This window comes from Mus pahari, chromosome 4, assembly GCF_900095145.1.
Source record: "Mus pahari chromosome 4, PAHARI_EIJ_v1.1, whole genome shotgun sequence".
NCBI lineage: Eukaryota > Metazoa > Chordata > Mammalia > Rodentia > Muridae > Mus > Mus pahari.
In genome coordinates, this window is record NC_034593.1 from 77156270 (window position 1) to 77178491 (window position 22222).

The following is a 22222-nucleotide window of genomic DNA, read 5'->3' on the forward strand; positions in this document are numbered from 1 at the left end:
AATGTTAGTGGGAAGAGGCATCCTGATCTGAGAGTTACAAATGTAACTTGTAAGACTTGGAGGCTGATATGAGAAGGTAGATGTTCAATATGTCTTCTCAAGTCTCAGCTTGAGCTCCTGAAGTCAACAGCACTAGAGAAGCAATGGATGTGGAGGGCTCTCTCTCAATGCTTTGGTTGTGGAGGGCTCTTGATGCTTTTGTCTTCATGGTTGAGATTATAGGGAGGAAGCAGAGAGAAAATAAGCTTGGTTTTAGTTATACTGAAAGTGAAACCCAAAAGAAAAGCTCAGTTGTAAATGCTAATAAGAAATTAGATTCCAGAACATAATAAAACAATAAGTAGAAACCTGGGGACTAGGTTTCCTGTGCATGAGATTAGGAGCCATAATAGGGAGTAATTTCATCTAGGAGAAACTAGAACACCAAGAGGAAGTAGGGCTACATCACAGTGATTGTCACCATTAGTTGTAAAACTTACAAGACCGTTGTAATTAAGAATGTATATTAAGTTTATATATTACAAATGTTAACTAGAAAGCAAGTGGGAAGGAAGGAAGGAAGGAAGGAAGGAAGGAAGGAAGGAAGGAAGGAAGGAAGGAAGGAAGGAAGGAAGGAGTGAAAAACAGAACCCCTCCTCCTCATGGAACAAACCATGTACAGTACAGATCCAGGGGAATATAACACGAAGGGTTGGCAGTATTTCCATACAGTTAGATCTGACAGGAAGTCAATAAGACAGACGAAGCAGTGCCTGTTGCATCTCGCAGCAGCTATTTAGGGCTGCAGTGGTTTAATGTGAATTTACCCCCTCAATATCAACAAGCTATACTTGGTTAATGGTGCAAAAATTCTGTCGTTTATGACATTTTCTGTTTAGATATGATAACACTGCACTTGAGGACATTAGACAAAAACAGGTGACTTATCAGCCAGTAGGATGTAAGATGGTGGAGCATTTGTGCCAAATACATAACCCACCTCTGATGGCACATAGCAAGGTCTGATCACTTTCCCTGCTGTGGTTTTTTTGTTTGTCTGTTTTGTTTTGTTTTTATTTAGAATATCCAACTTCGCAGCAATATGGTCCATACATTCACAATACTAATTTTAAGACTTAATATCATGTTATTCCATAAGCCTAAAGGTTTCAATCAAGATTCATTTGAGTTTTCCCATTCACAGGAAGTTTTTTCTTGTCTCAGCACTTGAATTTTTTACCCTTTACTGGAAAATTGGCCAGGAAAACACACCTTATATCACGGGTGCCATAGTTACTTTTCTGTTGCTATGGCAAAGTACCATGACCAAGATAACATAAAGAAAGCATTTAAATTGGGCCCTAGCTCTGGAAGGCTAGAGTATATGACCATCGTGGTAGGAAGCATCAGACAGTCGGCCATGTTGCCACAGTAGTAGAGGAGAACTTATATCCTTATGCACAGTAGGAAGAAGAGAAAGACCTAATTGTAAAAGGCATAGGCTTTTTTTTAAAAAAAGAAAAACATTTTTATTAGATATTTTCTTCATTTACATTTCAAAAGTTATCCCCAAAGTCCCCTATAACCTCCTTCCCCCTGCCCTGCTCCCCAACCCACCCACTCCTGCTTCCTGGCCCTGGCATTCCCCTGTACTGGGGCATATGAGCTTCGCAGGACCAAGGGTCTCTCCTCCCATTGATGGCCAACTAGGCCATCCTCTGCTACATATGCAATTAGAAGGCAAGGGCTTTTGACAAAGCCTACCAGCAGGGGCACATGTTCTTTAAAAAGGCCACACCTCCTAACCCCTGTTCTAACAGCTGAGGACCAAGTATTCACATCTGTGGCCTATGGGGGCCATTCTCATTCAAGTCACCACAACAGGTTCTAGCAGCTACCTTACTGTGAGGCACTAAGGACATGCAGGGGACAAAGCGTGCGTTTCTTACCTACCCCATGTTGCAGCCTTCAGAGAGCCCTGGGTTTGGTGCTTTGTTCTTTTTGTGGGCCAGCCATGCTCTGCCATCAGTTGGTGTTTTTGCCAACTCCTGTACCTAGCAACTCCTCTTCTCAAAGGACTGAGGAGGGTAGTGATTTGAGACCTTCTACAACAAAGCTGCAACAAATTAAAACATGCGGGATGTGCCTAAAGCCAAGAAAGAAATTTTAGTACTTTAGTCATCATTATCCGAAAGGTAGAAATCTCTCATCTCAGTCTCCTAAGCTTTCTTTAGAAAACTGAAGAGTGACCTAAATTCAAATGCAGTAGAATAAGGGGAATAATAAAGATTATAGCAGAAGTATGTGGAACAAACATAGCAAAACAAACATAGTAAAACACCTCCTGACTCAATCTGTATGGGCAGTGCACCTCATGACTAGAAAACAGACAATTGTGGGTCAGTGATTCTTGTGGGCACATACAGAAAATCCTTAACAAAATTTACCAAGCCAAATTCAGTAGGATTGATAAATCATTTTCAAATAGCTAGAGATGCAGACATATATATATATATATATATATACACACAGAGAGAGAGAGAGAGAGAGAGAGAGAGAGAGAATCTGGCATATATTTGTAAACTCTGGACTGACTAGCAGTAAAAAAGTATTTCAACAAACTGATAAAATACTCTAAAAAGAACAAAAAAATCACCAACACAGCAAGCAGAGGCTATGTTAGCAAGTGGCCACACCACAGCAGGATTCTAAGCAGTGGACACTGAAACCAGGAGAGGCATTTTCACTTGAATAAGAACACATACAACTCATAGTTGGTATTGGCAAGGATGTGTGGACCATTCCTGTGTTTCTTATTAGAATATTTAGCAGTCCCACTACTTTGGAGAAGAGTTTCATAGTTTGGTAAGCAGTTTCAGAGAAACTCAATCTACAATTCAGGTACTCAACCTCTAAGAATCTCTTCAAAGGAAATGAAAACCATGTTCATTCAGTGTATGTGAATGTCCACAGTAGCAACAATCACACCAGCATAAACTATAGAAGCAGTTGAAGTGTGCCTGAATTATATAAAATATAGTTTCTGTATTCATACAATAGAATACTACAAAGCAATAAGAAAAAATGACTAATTATATAATCATTTTGTTGGGCTTCAAAAAAAATTACTGAGTGAGAAGACTGATAGATGACCATAGTGCCATGTGTGATTACAGGAAATGCCAGACAAGGCAGAGCTATAGGAAGTAGCCTGCTCTTTGCTTCGAAGTGGGACTCAGAAAGGGAATTAACTGTAAATGCAGAGAAGGTAGTTTTGTTGTAAAGAAAGTGCTAAATAGTGGATTGTGCTAATAATAATAATAAAAAAAAACCTAAAGTTTTGTAAAGTCTTTGAATTTTATACTCTTAGAATGAATAATTGTAAGTTTAGAGCTATGCCTCAGTAAATCTTTTCATTAAGTAATTGCTTGGCTCTTGGTGATAGGAAGAACCATGACATTACTGACCTCTGAGACCTGGCTTCAGATGTTTTAATTGGTCCTGCACTTCCACCTCTCCATTCCACTCCTGTTTCCCACTATTTCTCTGCTGGCCATTTGTATCGAAGTGTTTACATTTCTCTAACTGTGCCTTCTAAGGAACTACATTTTAAAAAATCTCAATCATTCCTGTCTTCCTTCTATCATACAAATTACTTAGATTTCTCTTTACCCTTGGTACAGGATCTGAGAAAATACAATATTTTAAATCATAATGGATAAGTTTAATCTTTAAGGGATGTTTTATAAAGCTGATAGGCATGTGAATACAATTTTATGCAACCTATAGAGTCATTGATCATACTGTTTTAATCAACCTGTATGCAACCCAAATGTTACAGTGACATTATGACTCCTTACCTGAATGAGCAGAACGTAAATAGTATACTTATTGCTAGTACAAATCATTTGGTATTTTTCAATTGTAGATTGAAACATTGCTAATATTCATTGATCTGACATGGATACTAATTTTCAGAATTATAGGTTTAATTAAGAATACTGAGTGAGTTCAGACAATTCATGATTTATTATTATGGTATAATTAATATTAAGTTACTTTTAAGTCAAATTCTCTTCTTTGCAGGCGTATTTCATTAGCCACTCCACGTCAACTATTCAAAGCTTCAAATATGACTCAGCGGTGGCAGCACAGAGAGATTTCAAACTTCGAGTACTTGATGTTTCTCAACACAATAGCAGGTAAATTAAATGCACATCTTGAGTTATTTTAGGGAACAAATGTCCACTGTGATATGCTTAGATTATTTTTAGTATCAGGATAAGCAGATCATTTTTATTGCTGTTTGAATCTCTTAAGAAAGTAGATTCCTACTAAAATTTGCAACTATACAACAAGAACAGGGGGCTACTTAAGAATTAAAAATTTCAAAAAAAAAAAAAAAAAGAATCCACAATCATATAATATAAACTAGGACTACTGTGAAATAGTAGAAATGAAGAACAGTATAAAATTCAGAAACTATTATGTTAGAAATGTTATAGGATGAGACAGTAGGTATGGTAGCTAAAGGAATGTTTATATTAAGACCAAAATGTGAAAATATAAGGATTAGATAGTTCTTACAAGAGTATAATCATGCAATATGGAAAGTCATTCATTGGAACTGTTACTTTGAAGAATAAAGCATGACTATAGTTTGCACCTCAAATAAACAAACAGAAAGTCTACTAGAGTGACATTTGTATGTCATTTCAACAAACTGACATGGTATTTATTGAGGCACAAAAGATATATAAAAAAAAAGAAAAATGTATTTTTTTATACTTCCAGAGAAGCTACTTTACTTACAAATATCAGTACAAGTTGAATGTCCCTTATTTGCCCTTATTTGAAATGATTAGGATAGGAATGATTACAGGTGCCAGAAATTCTCAGGTTTGGAATGTATGCATGGGTTTATGAGGTAAGCTCCCTGAATTCAACCACTCAATTCCAAAGTGCTCTGAAGACTGAAACTTGGTGCCTGAATGCTTTGGGTTTCAGATTTGTGAATTATAGATGCTTAAACTATGATTTTAGAGCAAAAGAATATAGATTTCAAACATGTGTAGTAAGAGAATTAAAGAAGGCAAAGAAGAAACACAGCTTTCATTGGTCATGTAAAGATGTTATTGTGACAGAAGAGGTTGGGAGGACAGAGATTAGACTGTCTAAAGCAAGCACACAAAGATGGGAAATACAAAGTATAGTGTCTGGAGAAAAGTCAGTGGTATCATTGTGTGCTCAAAAATATATGTGGACATAATGCAGATTACTTCTAAATATAAGAAATGCTTATTTAGCATGGAGATATTGTGGTAGATTATTTTCAGTCTGACTTAGCAGGCAGTTCATTGGGAAGGTTGGAAAGGTTTTAAGAATATGCATTATTACAGCTATAAAAAATTATCATGGAGCTTTTAGGTAAGTTGGTAAACTGGGGTAGAGAGACTGTGCAAAGGGCAAAATTAGGTAGCAATTACCTGTAAATGTAATGAAGTTCTTCACTGGAGAAATGACAATAACTTTCGCTCTAGGAGATTATAAGCAACAGCCATATGACATACAACTGACTAGAGGTAGTAAGTTAATGAGACGAGACTGTCAGAGTAGACTTACTGGCTTCTAATTCTCATTGTTGGGAGACTGATACCATTAACAGAAATCTAGTGAAGGATGGTGATCTTCCTGCCCTGGCAAGACATCTATGTGAAATATCTGAAAGAGCATTTGACAGAAGCCATAGAATATTCAAAATCTAGAAGCAGGGCTTTGGGTTTTGTTGGCAAAGAGGAAATTGCTAAGTAAGAGATGAGATAAGCAGGGCAGCTGGTAAGAAAGTAATAAGGTAAGAGTGTGGAACAGGTATGTGAGAAAGAAAAGAAAGAAAGAGAACAGAGAAGGTAATCTTGGCATTAACAGATAGAGAAGGAGAATGAAGTGAATCAGATGTCTTGAGAGCCCAATGTTCTGCAAAGTAAGGGAGAATTAATGATTATAAGCTGGGTAGTCGTGGCACACCTCTAATCCCAGCACTCTGTGGACAGGGCCTCTAAGATTGAGGCCAGCCTGCTCTACAGAGCACATTCTAGAACAGCCAGGGGTATGCAGAGAAACTATCATGGGGGATATAGGAGGGAGGATGAGAATATGGTGCTTGAGAACTTTGTGTTACTTGATGGGGACTCAATTTCAAAGCAAGCATAAATGATTGATTTTATAGGTGGAGTCAGGTGTGAAGTTTATCTATAGAATAGTTTTCTAAACTGATAGGAGAGGAAGTAGGATGGGTTAAGGCATCAGGGAAACACTGAGAAGTGGAAAGAGAAAGTATGAGTCAGGTTATGATGGAAAGGAATTCAAGGCCTTGGGGGAAGGAATTGCTGTTAGTGAAGAGAACATTCTGCTTGAGAAGTGGAGGAAACAGAGTATTGTGAAAAATGGGAAGTTGATGGGCTCACATTCATGTTTTGTCAGTTACAGGGAAGCCATCTTGTAGTTAAGAACAAGGCTTAAGTAAAATGTGAAGAAGTATGTTGACATTAGTAGTAATCATAGAACTATTAACTATAGAATTTTTAAACACTATAGGATGGGAAGATTTGCACATTTAATGGACATTTTTGTATGTAGTAAGTCAGCTAACTAAATTCAGGTGAATGCCTAGTAACAGTTATAAAAAAGCAACTCTTAATGAAGGAAGGGGCCCCTATTCTCATACAGCTTCTGTTTTCCTAAAGTCTCTTTTAAATATATCCTTTTATATAAGTAAATTCTTCAAAAGTAGAATTAATAATTTGTTTAGAATGTACACTAGCATGTGCGTTAGATATCATTAATATTTCTTTTGTAGCTACCTGTACCACATGTAGCTTCATATACTCTCATGATAAATATAGTCAGTAGATATTTAGTAGCTTTGTGTTCAGTTTAATATAATTGAAGTCTAATCACTGAACAGTTCACACTCTTATTCAATGAGCTTTTAATTATTGGGTTTACTAAGCCAGATAGGACATTATGAAGGAGTTACTTCCTACTAATATCTAAATTGTATCAAGGAAGTAGAAACTGAAGGAGAGAGGAAAGGACTTCTAAAGTGCTTGGTTATTTAAAAATAACCAAGAAAAATAAAAATTAAGACTGTAACAATGTGATGACATAGTATCCTCTGAATTAAAAGTGTTCCTCTTGTTAAAATTTTGAAAGATGAGGCTGGACAGAGGCTAGCAGGTATAAACCTGTACTGTGTTTGGAGAACCCACATCAGGTGTCTACAAACCACTTGTAACTCCAGGTCTAGGTGATACAATGGCTTCCTCTGGCCTCTGAGGGCCCCTGCACACAAGATACACCTACAAGTTTTTGAGACTTCACAGATCATTAAGTTGTCCTAATAAGCCTCAAGCCCAAGAAGCTAGGGAAACCTAGTTAACCCCATCAGGTTAGATGTCAACAGTATGTGTAGAGAAGTACTTCACTATTCAGCTGTGTGTTATGCTATCAGAATATCTTTGAGAGAGAAAATTAAAATAAACAGTATTAATATTAATCAATATTAATGGTCTCTTCCCCCTTGTACTTCAGCTATAAGATCTATTCAATATAAGTTTAATCAAAAAATAGGCTATAGATTGATTAACAGTAGATCCAGGATTCACATGCTTGCATCTTGACGGCAGAATCAGTTACCGCATGCACTCTGCCACTTCCCTATAATGGCGACTCCCAGAAAACCGGTATGTAATGCACAAAGGCTACCTCATCTTTAGCATGCATATCTGCAGTGAGTCTCAGTGTGCCTATAAATATACCGTTGGTTTTGAGGTGAGTGTTGAAGAGCATTTGGGTGGGCAGAGCGAGAATGACGGTACTGTGTATCATTGCCAGAGCATCAGTCAGGAAGGTGCTGCAGGATCTCAGGGTTGCTTAGTGCAGGCAGGCATTCTCGTGTTACACAAATGGACTGTTACCTTGCTTGGTCGGCTGACTGCCTGGTTGGTTAACTGAAAACTGGTGAATATTTGGTTAGTTGGTTGATAACTAACTGGCAACAGAGAAAATGATTGTCATTTTGAACTTTTCTATCAGAATAAATTCCTTTTTAGGCTTAATAAATATGCTTTTGTGGCTGTGAGTGTACTCAGTGGTCGAGCATGTACTTAGCATGCTCAGTGTCGTAGATTCAGTTCCCAGCTCTCCCCTCCCTGCACAAAGAGCATTTGATTTGGAATTGGCTTTCAGATAACAAAGTCTAGTGAGTTTGACAGAACATAAGCTTTAAAACCACACACATAAATTTGAGTACGTTTTCAGCGTTACTAGGCATGTGATTTGGTGAAAGCACTGAACCTTTGAGCCTACGTATTTTCACCAAAAATGTGTGTAATGCTAATGATATCAGTTTCACTGCGTGATTTCAAAGGCCAAATGAAGTAACAAACATTAAAGCTAATGACACCCAAATTATTAGTTTTTCGTTTTACTTTTAATAATCTCTCATGTTTTACACTAAATTAAAAGTGGTATTTTTTTTCCTTACCAGGCCGGAGTTATAATGACCTAAATCAGTATCCTGTGTTTCCCTGGGTCATCACTAATTATGAGTCAGAAGAATTAGATCTTACCTTGCCAAGCAATTTCAGAGATTTGTCCAAGGTAATATTTTTAGTAATTATCTGAAAAATGTTTGTCTTTCATTAAAACAATTAATTTGATTCATTTCACACAAGTTTTAAAATTTTTAAATGCCATTTTACTTGTAATATGTTTTTTACCTTTTAAATAAATTTTGCTACTTAGCATAAAATTTAAAAATACTATTATAATAAATTAGGCAACAAGTTAAACAATTGTTGTACTCCTTTTTTGTATGCATTCAAGGAAACATTGTCTTTCGTTAAAATCTTTTTTTTTCTTTCATTCATTTTGAGTTTATTTTTTTTCCAATTTTTATTAGGTATTTACTTCATTTACATTTTAAATGCTATCCCCAAAGTCCCCTATACCCTCCCTCGTCCCCCCAGTCACCTATCCACCCACTCCCCCTTCTTGGCCCTGGCCTTCCCCTGTGCTGTGCTGGGTCATATAAAGTTTGCAAGACCAAGAGACCTCTCTTCTCAATGATGGCCGATTAGGCCATCTTCTGCTATATATGCAGCTAGAGACACGAGCTCTGGGGGTACTGGTTAGTTCATATTGTTGTTCCACCTATAGGGTTGCAGACCCCTTCAGCTCTCATTAAAATCTTCTAAGGTCATTTGTATCTAACAAAGCAACTAAGGAAAGTCATGAACAGAACTCTCCTACCAAACCCAGAGACCTCCTGCTTCAGGTTGCTGGGCTTGTATGTTTCTTCTTGTCCTCTGGGAACTCCTCAACCATGAGCATGTGGATCCTCCTTTTGTATTTTTTTCTGGCTCGCTTGGAATTCACTATGTAAATCGGATCAGTCTCACATCCAGCTGTGCTCCCACAGCCTCTAGAATACTGGGATCACAGCTGGGTGGATCCTCTTCAAACCTGATTTTCACCTGAGTTCACTATCCATAGCCCTTCTTAGTTCATCACCAGATGCAGTAAGTCTTGCTGACTTCAGAGCTTAGCTTCTCTGCCACATTTCACCTCTGGAGTGAAGTCATTGTCTTGGCCCCTTTCCTGAGGGGTTCCTTCATTCTCTCACGGTGCTTCCATATCTTCCACTGGGCATTTTCTTGTTTTCCCACTGTTCAATAAATGTGTGAAAACTTTTCAGAATGTCAGATATCTTGCTCCTTGCCCTCCCTTTCGTCACAGAAATGGTTTCCTGGGAAAAGTTTGCTCACCCATCCAGCTTGCTTCCTGATGTCAGAACAAGATTTTCCGTTTATCCATCCTAGGCATGGTGAACATCAGGAATGTTGGAGAGTAATTGCTAGTATATTCAAAGGCAGTGTCGTCAGTGCAGAAGTTGACATTTTCCTACTGATAAGAGTAACATTTGAGATATGATCTTTGTTCTATCTAGCAATTTTTCCTCAGCTTTTGTAACCATCTTTGTTCAAATTCTAGTTGTCACATACCTTGTATTTACCTCTTGTATCTTTGCTCTTGTTTTTCCCTTTTTCTAGAAATGTGAATTTCCATAGACTCCCTGTATTTCATAATTTGTTATAATCTGAAATCTTTTTTCCTTGGCTCAGAATATAGTCCAGCTTGCCTTACATGTTTGATCCTAGTAGCACAAAAGCAGTAAAAGTTTCCTTTTCTGTTTTCTCTAATATGATAATTATTATTAAACCTAATAAGATGGGAAAACCTACTTATAGATGTCAGTTTATTTTTACTGTGCTATCTAGTGAATGAAATTTGTATTAGTTTGATCTGTGTGAGGAACTGTTTGGTAGGCCAGTACAATAGGCTCCCTCCATAATCCTATACCTTTTATTTTGTTTTCTCTGTATTAAATAAGCTACCTGTTTTTGTTTTGAATATTCATTGAAATACAATCAAAAGAATACTGTCGCCGGGCGTGGTGGCGCACGCCTTTAATCCCAGCACTTGGGAGGGAGAGGCAGGTGGATTTCTGAGTTCGAGGCCAGCCTGGTCTACAAAGTGAGTTCCAGGACAGCCAGAGCTATACAGAGAAACTCTGTCTCAAAAATCCAAAAAAAAAAAAGAATACTGTCAGACATTATTTTCAATCAGAAATTTCTGACAGAATTCTTTATTCACATTAAATTTTTCTTGTATGTTATTACTATTTCTTACTTTTTGTTGTTATTGTTGTGAACCCAGCTGTTAATGGCTGAGCCATCTCTTTAGCCCTTTTATTGCCATTTCTAAGGAATATATCATCTAATTTTTCTTCCATGGGTAAAATATTACTTTAATATTATCATGACTTTCATTGACATATATGTAAGGTTGCTTCTATGCCCGACTGGATGATCAACAACAATTCTAATTTTCAAATGTTTGTTATATTGAAGTGCAAAGAAGGCCAGCTAAATCAAAACAGAAAGTTACTTTCATTAGTCTCCAGCCATATATGGTCATAGCCACAAAAACATGGATATAACAGAAGCAAAGGCATAAGAAATATCTTATGTGGTCAGGGAAGATGGTCTACTAAGGAAAGTGCTTGCTATGTAAACATGAGGATCTGAATCCAGATCTTACTAGGTGTAGTGGCATGTATAACCCTGGAAGCTAAGGGCTGGGGTGTAAAGACAAACAGATCCCCAGGACTAGCTAGTCTGGCTAATGTGAGCTCTAGGCTCAGTGAGACTCTGAACAAAAATATGAAGTAGAAAAGCATTTGAGAAAACCATCTTGATGTTAATTTAATCTCTGATCCCCAAACAGTCAAGGAGAGTCCCATCTGCATGTGTACACACATACGATCATACATAGACACACATACACATGCACACACAAACACAAAAACAAGTGTTTCGTGTAATTTAGTGCCTTTATCATCTTCAATTCCTTCACCTGTAATGGTATCCATTTTTATAATTTGAGAATTTATGAGAAGGTTTTACTTTTGGTTGGGAAAGGACTATGTATAAAAAGTCCTTTCAGAAACTGCCGCAAGTGCTCCCGGTTCGGTAGTGAGATGCACTGCTGTTTATAGGAAGTAGGGGATTTTAGAAACAGGATTATTTCCTTTGGGGGAAGGATTGTGGGAGGGAGTAACTGGGAGGAGGGCAGTGAACAGATGTAAAGTGAATAAGTAAAATATAAAATTAAATTATGAATTAAAAAACCCTGCCTCCTCTCCTAAAGAGCGGCCATTCTTCAGATGCTTTGGTGTCATTCAAGCCCACGAGAATAGAATTCTACCGTGCTGATGGCTCCATTCATTATTAATGAAATTGGTGATTTTGAAATTACTAATTCTACTCTGTATGTATACTCATTTACTTAATAAAACCGCCTTATTGCTTGAAGTAGAAAAATCTCCTAAATTTTTTGTGATATGTGTCTAAATATTTGCTTATGCATACATTTTCAAGAACACATGTTGTATATAAATAAGTTCTATGTATACAAATGATGATTATGTTAGAATTATATAAAATCTGTCCCAAAGCATACATTTAGCAGACATTACTATTTGTTTAAATAAGCTTCTGAAATCTGAGAACAGATTCGGTGCAAAGTGTAATTTAAAGCATAAGCAGATCTTATCCTATTGCTAAGTAGATAATGTAGTCTGACTAGCTTTAAGATGTATCAAATTATTTATGTCCATTTAATTTCCCCAAAGCTGGTTTTCAGAACTGCTTTGACACAAAGCTACAGTTTTATTTGAAAAGCCTTCCCATGTTGCACAGGGAATTTTCTTTCTGATGCTGCATTTCTATAATCAACACCCTTCTGAATTCTGTTTGTGATCAGTCTTTTAGCACAGAAAAGTGTGAATGGAACAGTGTAAAAAAAAAATTATCTTCTTAGAAATGCAAACTTTAAAAATATTTTCACTGTGTCTTTTCAGTGATTATAGATTGATATTGTCAAAGTGTTGAAAAAGTTAAGTCTACGTCAAGTTGATAAGGAGTTGAAAATTGCATATTTTTATATTTGAAGAGTCATAATAGTTTAATTTATAATTTCAAAGCCAAAAAAGCAGGAGTCATTGATGGAGCTCCTTCCCCTCCCACAGTTCTTTCCTACGTCATCGGTGCTCTGAAATTGTGACAGATCTTACCATGCATAGAGTGTGGAGTGATTTTAATCTATTTTGTAAATAAGCGTTGACTTTATATTCTACCTACCTCTTTGGTATAATTAAGAATCACCGTTGTCTTTTTGTTTTCCCTTTACCTGATGTGATAAGTAAGGTGGGCTTCCATTTACAAATGTTCTTTCATGACCTGTCCCATGTTATTTGGGAGTTGCAGTTCTGCCTCGCACAAAATGGCTAAGAAGTTCTGGAATAGGGTTGTTTTTGGTTTAGTTGTGGTGGTTGTTTTGTAGATTTTTACCTGTGATTTCTGTTTTTCTTTTTTTTTTTTCCTGTAATACTTTGGATAACATAAAGTAGTTTTTAAGAAAGGAACACCATCACATTTTGATACAATCATTTCTCTTCTTTGATCTGTATGATTTTGGGATATGTAATATGTATTCTTACTGTAATCTGAGTGTATGCTTCAAAAACTTGTTCTTAGATCGCAGCACTGGAAGTTAAAACGTAATGAAAACTCATTCATATTGGCTATGCAATTCAGAAGGCAAAAAAGCAACGAACTGTGCTACTGTTGCTGGTTACTGGTGCTTCTTGGGTGCTTCTGATTTGCTAGGCATTTTAGCTAAGCATTTCACATGTATTAACTAGTTTAACCTCACTCAGATCTTGAAATTTAGGTAACACAATTGCTGTCTTACAAAGGAGAAACTGAGGCACTGTGAGGATAAGAAAGCTCCATCCATACCTTACACTGCTAGTGCACAGAACTCAAGTTGAAAACTATGCATATATATTTGTAACTAGAGCTGCATGTTTATAACTGACTATATTTTAATGCAGAGGTCAGCAGAGCAATAATATAAAAAGGCAGCAGTGTGTTTCCTGTATGGCTCTCTGTACCTCGTTTTATTGATGTATGTGCTTATGTGTGCTGGGGTGCGTTTGGGTTTGCCTTCCCTTTTGGGGTTGAATATAGAACCTCCACACTGTGGGCTCACTTGATTCTCATCCCCTGATGAAGCTGATAGCTAATACAACCTCAGCGTAATGCTTCGAAGGAAATGCCTTTTCTGTAGAACCCTTGCTTGCCTTTGTCCCAGTATCTGATAAAAAAATTAAAAGTTAATATAGCCTTTTTGATTAAGACAGTTTTACAAAAAATAAAAACCCTGTGTATTTGGTTAAAAATAGAGTCCCTGACAGTAGCACTTAGCTGAGTTTTATGGTTATTGACTCTTTGTTGTATAATTTCTAAAAACAATTGATGAAAACTCAGTCTTAAAGTCTGGCCACAGCTCTATGTAATCACATTTGTTTTGCTGCTTTCATAACCATGCTACAATGCTGTGCTTACCCTCTGTGAGCTACAGCTTCCATTGCTCTTGCCCAATGTTTCTCACAAGGAAGTTCTGAGCAGCCCAAGGAGGAGGGAATGACAAAGCTGCCGTGGATTTATTTACTCTTTGCTGAGTAGCTGCTGATTGTATTTGTGCATCCTCATCCTCCTTCTGCTGTGGCACATCGATATGCATATTTTTATATATGATATACTGCTCTCAAACATGCACATTTACTATACAGCGAACATCTTGACCTGGAATTGACTACCGACATTTAACTGTTGTTGATCAGACAGCACTTCTTTATCTCTTTAAGTTTTAAGTGCTGTTTCTGACGAATGCCAGTGCTTTCAGTCTGCTCTGTAGCAGATACCCCAGGAATCAATATACCATCTAGTTGTCACAGAGGGGATAGAATGCTTTCGGGTGGTGGGAATATTGCTTAAACATGGGTATAACTGCATTTACTTTGTTTTCTATTTGTTGGGATTTACAGAAAGCAAAGGGATTCAAGCTAAAGAAAAGGAGGTCTTATAACATTAGAATAACAAATAATTGATCTTAAATTGTTTTAAAAGTATAGCAAAGGAAAATAAATGGCTGGTGAGACACACTTTTTACTCCTTGCATCAAACATGGGTGCTGTCATGTACCATTTGATCTTAGAGATTATAGCATAAATTGTTTCCCATGATGTTCAGGAGTTGTAGTCTGGCCAGCACAAAATGGCGTCAGAACATATTTCAGAACATGTCTGCTGTTGTAGCACCTCCTTTTTAAAAGTGGGGTGCAGCCTGATATGGTAAACACTTATGCTCAACCTCCAGCATAAAACAGTGACAAAAACTTAGCAACCAGAAAGATGTAAAGAAATAGCCAGAAGCAGAGGTGTTAGGAAGCACAACAAAAATAAACAATGACACGGAGTATGTGAAACTCTTAATTTAATAGAAGAAAATGATGCAAGGAAAATGAATAGTCAGGAATGCGGGCATGAGCGCTGTCTTCTGAAGAGTACAGTAGTAGATGTGGGAGGTACAATTAGGGGCGAGGTGGGGAAGCTGAACTTGCAGGTATGCGCCAGTTTGCTCTGTTAGCAAATTACTTAATTTGGGAATTCGTTGTAGTAAACTTTTTAATATATCCCTAAAAGTGTTTTATTGGTATATTAGTCTATTTTAATTATTTCAATTATTACTTGTTCAGTTTTGCGTATTAGTTTAAACTGTAGTTATGCAACTCTTTCCTCAGAACTTAATGCCAAGTAAATCAAAGTACAAATAGATGTGTGTGTGTGTGTGTGTGTGTGTGTGTTTCTGTAAAGTAATTAAACAGACTTCTTACTAGAAGTTTCTTTCTGGAAAAGTTTTAAATGACTCTAACAGAGGTCAACCCAACACTTAATTTAAGCAGCTTCTGATGACATTGTTTCTTAACATTAGTCAGAAAACGATAAACTGAAGTAACTGAAATGGATTTTGGTTAATATTACTGTCAGGGCGATGGCTAATCCTGACATATACCAGGCGTGCACTGCCAGTCAGTAATCTTTCTTAGGGGTTAGGTATTCCTTCCTGATCATGCTACACTGCTCTGGGTGGAGTGACAATTTATGGTAATTTATAACCAAATTGTTTTATTTACATACCATTAATGGTTTTATCCCCCAGGTTTTTCTACTTGTCTGCTTTAGCAAACTTCTGTAGATTCACAGTAGGGACATCTGCTGTTAATGTACATACAACTTGTTTTCCAAACACCTGAGAAATGTTTCAATTTTTTTTTTTTAATAATGTGCCATCCTTCTGGTTTCAGGCTGGAATATTTTTGTAGTTTTATAAATATTAAACTTAAGAACTTTTTAATTGGCCTACATTTGTACTTTTAAAATAAACTCACATCACTATCTCATTTTTGTCTATCCAATAACATTGATTTGTTTGTTTGTTTATGTTTTATTCTGTTTTTTGTTTGTTTTGGTTTTCCCCAAGACAGGGTTTGTGTGTAGCCCTGGCTGTTCTGGAACTCAGTGTGTAGACCAGGCTGGCCTCACACTCAGAGATCTGCCTGTAACATACTACAGTAAATGATTCTGAGTAGTAACTTTGAAAAACACAGAAAAGGTAATTAAGAGCCATTAGTAATGATCATTACTATTCAAACAGTGTAAAGATTCTCATATTTAATAGTCCTTATGAACTTGTGATATTCTCTCTTTAGAGGAAATTCTAGAGTTTGTTCTTAACACCATTTTCTTTTATCAACTGACCATATAGTAGTTAAAAATTTAAAAATTTATGTCACTTGATAGCCTGAAGTTCTCACATAAATGTTCAAGAGGAATATGAAAGAATAATAGGAAATCATTCCTGTAGACTTAAAGTATTGTGGTATAAACATAAAAAGAAGATAAAAATATGTCAGTGATAAAAATAGAACACTTCATGAGTCTTACTGATGAAAAGGAAGATTAAAAACCTGGCAGTTGCTCCAAGACTGCAGGCTTGGGTGGGAACTCTGGTCCCATTGCAGCAGGGGTTCTGTGAATTCATATGGTGTGTGTGTGTGTGTGTGTGTGTGTGTGTGTGTGTGTGTGTGTGTGTGCCTGTGTGCCTGTGTGCCTGTGTGCCTGTGTGCCTGTGTCTGTGTGTGTCTGTGTGTGTGTCTGTGTCTCTGTGTACAGGATCGGGGTATCAGAGACAGGCTTCTTTAAAACGTTGGGAGCCGCTGATATGAATTATCTTTGACCCAGTGGTGTGACCTAGTGGTGATAATTGGTTGTTCTAGGAACAAATTAAAACATACATCATTCTCTTATATAGTGCTTGCTGATATTACTTTTGGGAGGGTGTCTAGAATATGTTAGAGGTATAAAGTTAGGGGTTGAGATTCCTTTTTTAACTCATGTAAGTCCAATTTTTTAACTATGTAGTTTGACCTGCAATATAGCTTGCTAATAAGTCTGATAACTGAATACCTGGGACCTATATGGTGAAAGGGGAAAACTGACTTTTGCAAGATATTTTCTGATCTCCATATGTGCTGCATGACATGTATAATCTGTGGCATATGTGCATGGCTCTTATACATATATACATATAAATGAATTTTTAAAAAGAAAGACTGTCTTAAATAGTCTTGGTTGCTTTGTTGGAATTGGTTGATATATATATATATATATATATTTATTTATTTCAAGATTCTGCTCCATCAAGTATATGTCTGTCTTCATGTGAGTGCCATTCTGTCTTGGTAACTTTAAATGTTACAGCATGTCATGAAATCATATTTTGTGACTCTTTCAATTCTATTCTTTTTCAAAATTAGCAATTCTGGGTTTTTGTTTTTGAGAATAAGCTTGTTGATTTCTAATTTTTAAAAAGTTTGCAAATTTATTTTTTATAAGGACTAAATTGAGTCTCTTTAAATCATTTTTGGCAAAAATAATGTATCAAAAATACTGAATTTTATAATCCATGAATGTGGTATCTTTTTTGTTTTCTTTAATTAAATTTGTTACTGAAAAAAATCAGTAATTTTGACTTGTTTAAAAATTTTCAGATATGTCCATTTTTATCTTTTCATCAAATTCATAAAATTTTTCACATATGTCCATTTTTATTTTTCAGCATTGAATATGTCCCCAAATAATACATTTAGGGACCCAGGTTCAGATTGTTTTAAAGATACCAGCTAAGCCCTATACTGGGTTAGTGAGGTCTCCACAGATATAATAAAGCTAAGGTGCAGCTGTTAGGGTGGACCCAGCCCTAATGCTAGTGATGATGATGTGCTCCTGACAAGATGAGGACACCTGGCCCACAGAGAGCCATGACAGCAGAAGCTGCAGTCAGGGTTATGCTGCTGAGGAGGACCCTTTTCAAGAGACCTCAAAGAGATCAGTGCTCCTGACACTGACAACAGCTCCATTTTAGATTTCTCTGTATCTAGGCAGAGGTAGGTTTCTGTTGTTTGGAGACATTCAGATGTGGTACTTCGTTACAGGAGTCCCAGGAAACAAATAAACACACACACACACACACACACACACACACACACACTTTTAAATTATGATTTCCTAATAATAAGTGTATTGGTGCATGTTTTGTAATACCTCACCTTATAGGAATCCTACTGCTTTTTCTGATATTTGATGAGAATGCTGTTTCAGGGACTCTTCACACTATCTCTTTCCATCTTTAAAAACCTAATCTTTGTCTTTATATTTATCAGTTCTATTTTGTATGAAGTGTTTCATACTATATGGGTTTGTATCCAATCTTACTGTCTCTACATTTTAATTTCAGTGTTAACACTTATACTTAATGTTAATTTTGTCCTAGCATTTTAAAATTATTTGTGTGTGTGGTACAAACGTTTGTACTTGTTTGTGTGTACGTGCATGTGGAGACCAAAGTCAATGTCAGGTGTCGTCTTCTATCCCTTTCCATCTTATATTTCGGAGACAGTGTCTTTTAGTGAATCCGGAGCCCATAGCTTATCAGCATGCCTCAGGGAGTCTCCTGTCTCTGCCCTCCCCACAGTGAGATTACTGGGACATTCCACCACACTGAGGTACATGCGTAGAATGGATCTGAGTTCAGATCCTTCTGCTAGTGTGGCAGGCATTTTCCAAACTAAGGCATTTCCCTTTCCTTCCATGGTTGTTTGAAGTCTTCCTTCTCACTTTCTGGTTCTGATGTCACTGTCAGTTCTCTATGTCTTATCTCCCTTTATCTGCCCTTTTCGACATTATTATTACAGTGCTGCATTCTCTGGGACAGGAAAACACTACAGTCTGAGATACGAATGTCTTCTATCTAGAACATGTGTGCCGCTGCTTCTGTGAGCAGTTTGGTCTTATCAATGAGGGCACTGAGTTCTTCAGAGCTTCACAGGCTAGGGCTTCCATGTGACTTTGGTGCTGGAAGTACTTCTCTCAGTCTTCCTGTCCTTTCTGACCTCAGATTCTGGAAGCCTATACATGTATAGAGGTATTTTCTTTTGCACTGTGTTTTTTCCCTGCAAGTAAACCTACCAGTGCTGGTGAGAGCACTTGATAGTTCTCATCCAGATGCAGTGGCAAGCATTCTGGTCTCTGTGGTCCCAGGTAGACCGTCTCAGCTTTCTGGACTCCAGCTCTCACCTCACCCAAATGTGCTGGTCATCTGTGACAGGTCTTGAACAGGGAAGATTCGCCTATCTGAGCACTCCTTTGTGTTGGTTAAATTTTTCAGCAAAGAGGAAATATTTATTTATTTATTTATTTTGGCATTCTCCAAAGTGAAGGGTTTTTGCTTTGACCTGCCCCAGAAGCAGTGTGTCTGCCTCTTGTATTAGATTGTTTTCCTTCTCTTTTCCTGCATTTTCCCAGACTCTGCGTGACAGAATGTGGTGTCTTCCCTATCAGCTTAAGGGACGGGCTCATATGAGAAGGGTTAGTTTTAGTGACGCTAAGTCACACGCTGCGAGCCTGTCACACGGAGGACCTGCTTCTGTTCTCCTGTCTTTCCATGCTCATGCTCTCTTGCAGGAGCACCCTGTGCAGACCATTGGGAAAGTATCTTAGACATGAGTGTGTCTTTGGGTGTACCAAATCTTCTAAACACATATGTTTACTCAAATTAGGCATTTTAAGGTTTTAGGTTTTTTTAAATTTTTGTTTGCTAATATTCCTTTGTCAACTTTTTATATTTCTGTACAACGTCTTAATTGAGGGTCTTGTCAGTTTGGGGTGTCAGTTCACTTGGTTGTTTTCTATCTCAATTTGCTATGAGAATCTCAAAAAAAGTTTGGACTTCTATAGACCTTTTCTAGTAAGGTGGAAACAGCTTTCTCCAGACCGCTTACTTTTAAACAAGGCCTTACCATGTAACCCAGGCTCATATTCCTGTCTCAAACTCCATGTGTGTACCCCACCTCAGCAGGGGCAAAGCAGCCTTACCTTGGTGCTTTCTAACTCTAAGAGAGACATTGTTTTCTCTGATAATAAAGTTGTCCTGACTTTCCAGTGCCTCTCATGAACACAGTGTGTTACTAAAATAAAATCCTGTTGTTAAGCTTTGAATCTGCAGTGTCCACAGAGGAGCATGTTTGAACACCCAGTCTTTGTCTTTATATTTAATGGTACTTTTTTTTTATTTATACAATTTTTTTATTAGATATTTTCTTCATTTACAATTCAAGTGCTATCCCGAAAGTCCCTTATGCCCTTCCCCCGCCCTGCTCCCTAACCCACCCACTCCCACTTCCTGGCCCTGGCATTCCCTTGTATTGGGGCATATAATCTTTGCAAGACCAAGGGCCTCTCCTCCCATTGATGGCCAACTAGGCCATCCTCTGCTACATATGCAACTAGAGACACGAGCTCTGGAAATACTGGTTAGTTCATATTGTTGTTCCTCCTATAGGGCTCCAGACCCCTTCATCTCCTTGGGTACTTTCTCTAGATCCTCCATTGGGGGCCCTGTGTTCCATCTGATAGCTGACTGTAAGCATCCACTTCTGTATTTGCCAGGCACTGGCATAGCCTCGCAAGAGACAGCTATATCAGGGTCCTTTCAGCAAAATCTTGCTGGCATAAGCAATAGTGTCTGCGTTTGGTGGTTGATTATGGTATGGATCCCTGGATGGGGCAGTCTCTGGATAGTCCTTCCTTCCGTCTCAGCTCCAAACTTTGTCTCTGTAACTCTTTACATGGGCATTTTGTTCCCCATTCTAAGGAGGGACGAAGTATCCACACTTTGGTCTTCCTTCTTCTTGAGTTTCATGTGTTTTGCAAATTGTATCTTGGGTATTCTAAGTCTGGGCTAATATCCACTTATCAGTGAGTGCATATCATGTGTGTTCTTTTGTGATTGGGTTCCCTCACTCAGGATGATATCCTCCAGATCCATTTAATGGTTTGTTTGGTTTTTTTTGTTTGTTTGTTTGTTTTTTTTGTTTTTTGTAGAAAGTATTTAATACTGTATGATTTTATATCCAACCTTACAATCTCTACATTTTAATTTTTAGTGTTGGTATCACTTTCAATAATTGTTAATTTCGATATGGCGTGTTGATAGCTTGTTCCTTAGCTAGTAGCTCTGTCTTAAGAGGCTGTTGAGCATTTAGGAGGCAGAACCTGACTGGCAGAAGTGGGTCATTAGTGGCAGGCCTTTGAAGATGATAGCTGGCTATAGTTCCTAGTGGCTATGTGCTTTCTGCTCCTATGTGATGTGAGCAGCCACCACATGCTCCTGCCTCCACAATCTGAGCTGCTCAGTGTCTTCCCATCACAGTGGACAGAACCCTTCTAAATAAATCTTCCTACCTTAAGTTCTTCCTGTCAGAACTGTGGGCACAGTGACAGAAGACCAACTTGTGTCCCCGTTAATATTTGACAGCTCCGTTTTCCTGTAGCACACAGTCTCTCAGGGTATTTTATCTACTGCCTACACTAGAATTAGAGTGAGCCATTTCTTTAACAAGCCCAGTTTTCTTTTAATGGAAATATTCAACTCAGCTTTAAAAATACAAATTATCTTGGGAAAAAAGGCTACTATTTTAATTCTCAGAATTCTTAGACTGGGCATTATTATTTTTCATTCTCAAAATTTTTAGCTTAATGTACTCTTTGACATCCACATATTTTAAAGTAACTTTTATCATGATCTTAAATTATGAAAAGTTTGGAGTAATTTTAAAAGGTTCATTTGGAAGAAAGACTGAGCTAGTTCATAAGATGTTATATTCTATTTTCATAAGTGATGTTAAGTAAAAATATAAGTACTCCATATTAAAGTTTATGTTCTATCAGTACATGAAAAACAGAGGTTAATTATAAGTAATCATTTTAAAAATTGCTTCTTTCTGAATTTGACTTTATAATGGAATAACTGGTAACAGTACTTTGAAGTGTTTAGTTTCTCTACCCAAGCCCTTCTCTTAAGCATGATGGATGATCTCTTGATACCTCTGCTTCATAACTAACTTAATTACATTGCTTCTGAGTATGGTGAATTAGTCATAATTCTTTAAGGAAACAGAACCAATAAGTGAAATTTACATCAATATTATTATATAGAATAAAAAAGATTAAATGAAAATTTTGGACATTGATAATCTTCTAGCATATCACCCTGTATAGGAAATTAAGATACATTTTCAATCGTACTTGTGAATCTAGTTGGCTCTTTTTTCCCTCCTCTTGCAGTGGGAGAGGTTACCTGTTTTGCAGTGTAGG

At 37.2% G+C, this 22222-nt stretch overlaps 1 protein-coding gene across 3 annotated transcripts in view; it reads left to right on the forward strand.

Annotated features, from left to right (window-relative positions):
• Lrba (LPS responsive beige-like anchor protein) overlaps window positions 1-22222 on the forward strand; it is a 537266-nt gene that overhangs the window by 368380 nt on the left and 146664 nt on the right. For all 3 annotated transcript variants that reach the window (XM_029537235.1, XM_021195949.2, XM_029537234.1), the window contains exons 43-44: window positions 4066-4181; window positions 8528-8640. In XM_029537235.1, the coding sequence (XP_029393095.1) occupies window positions 4066-4181; window positions 8528-8640 (229 nt within the window). The remainder of the gene's footprint in view (window positions 1-4065; window positions 4182-8527; window positions 8641-22222) is intronic.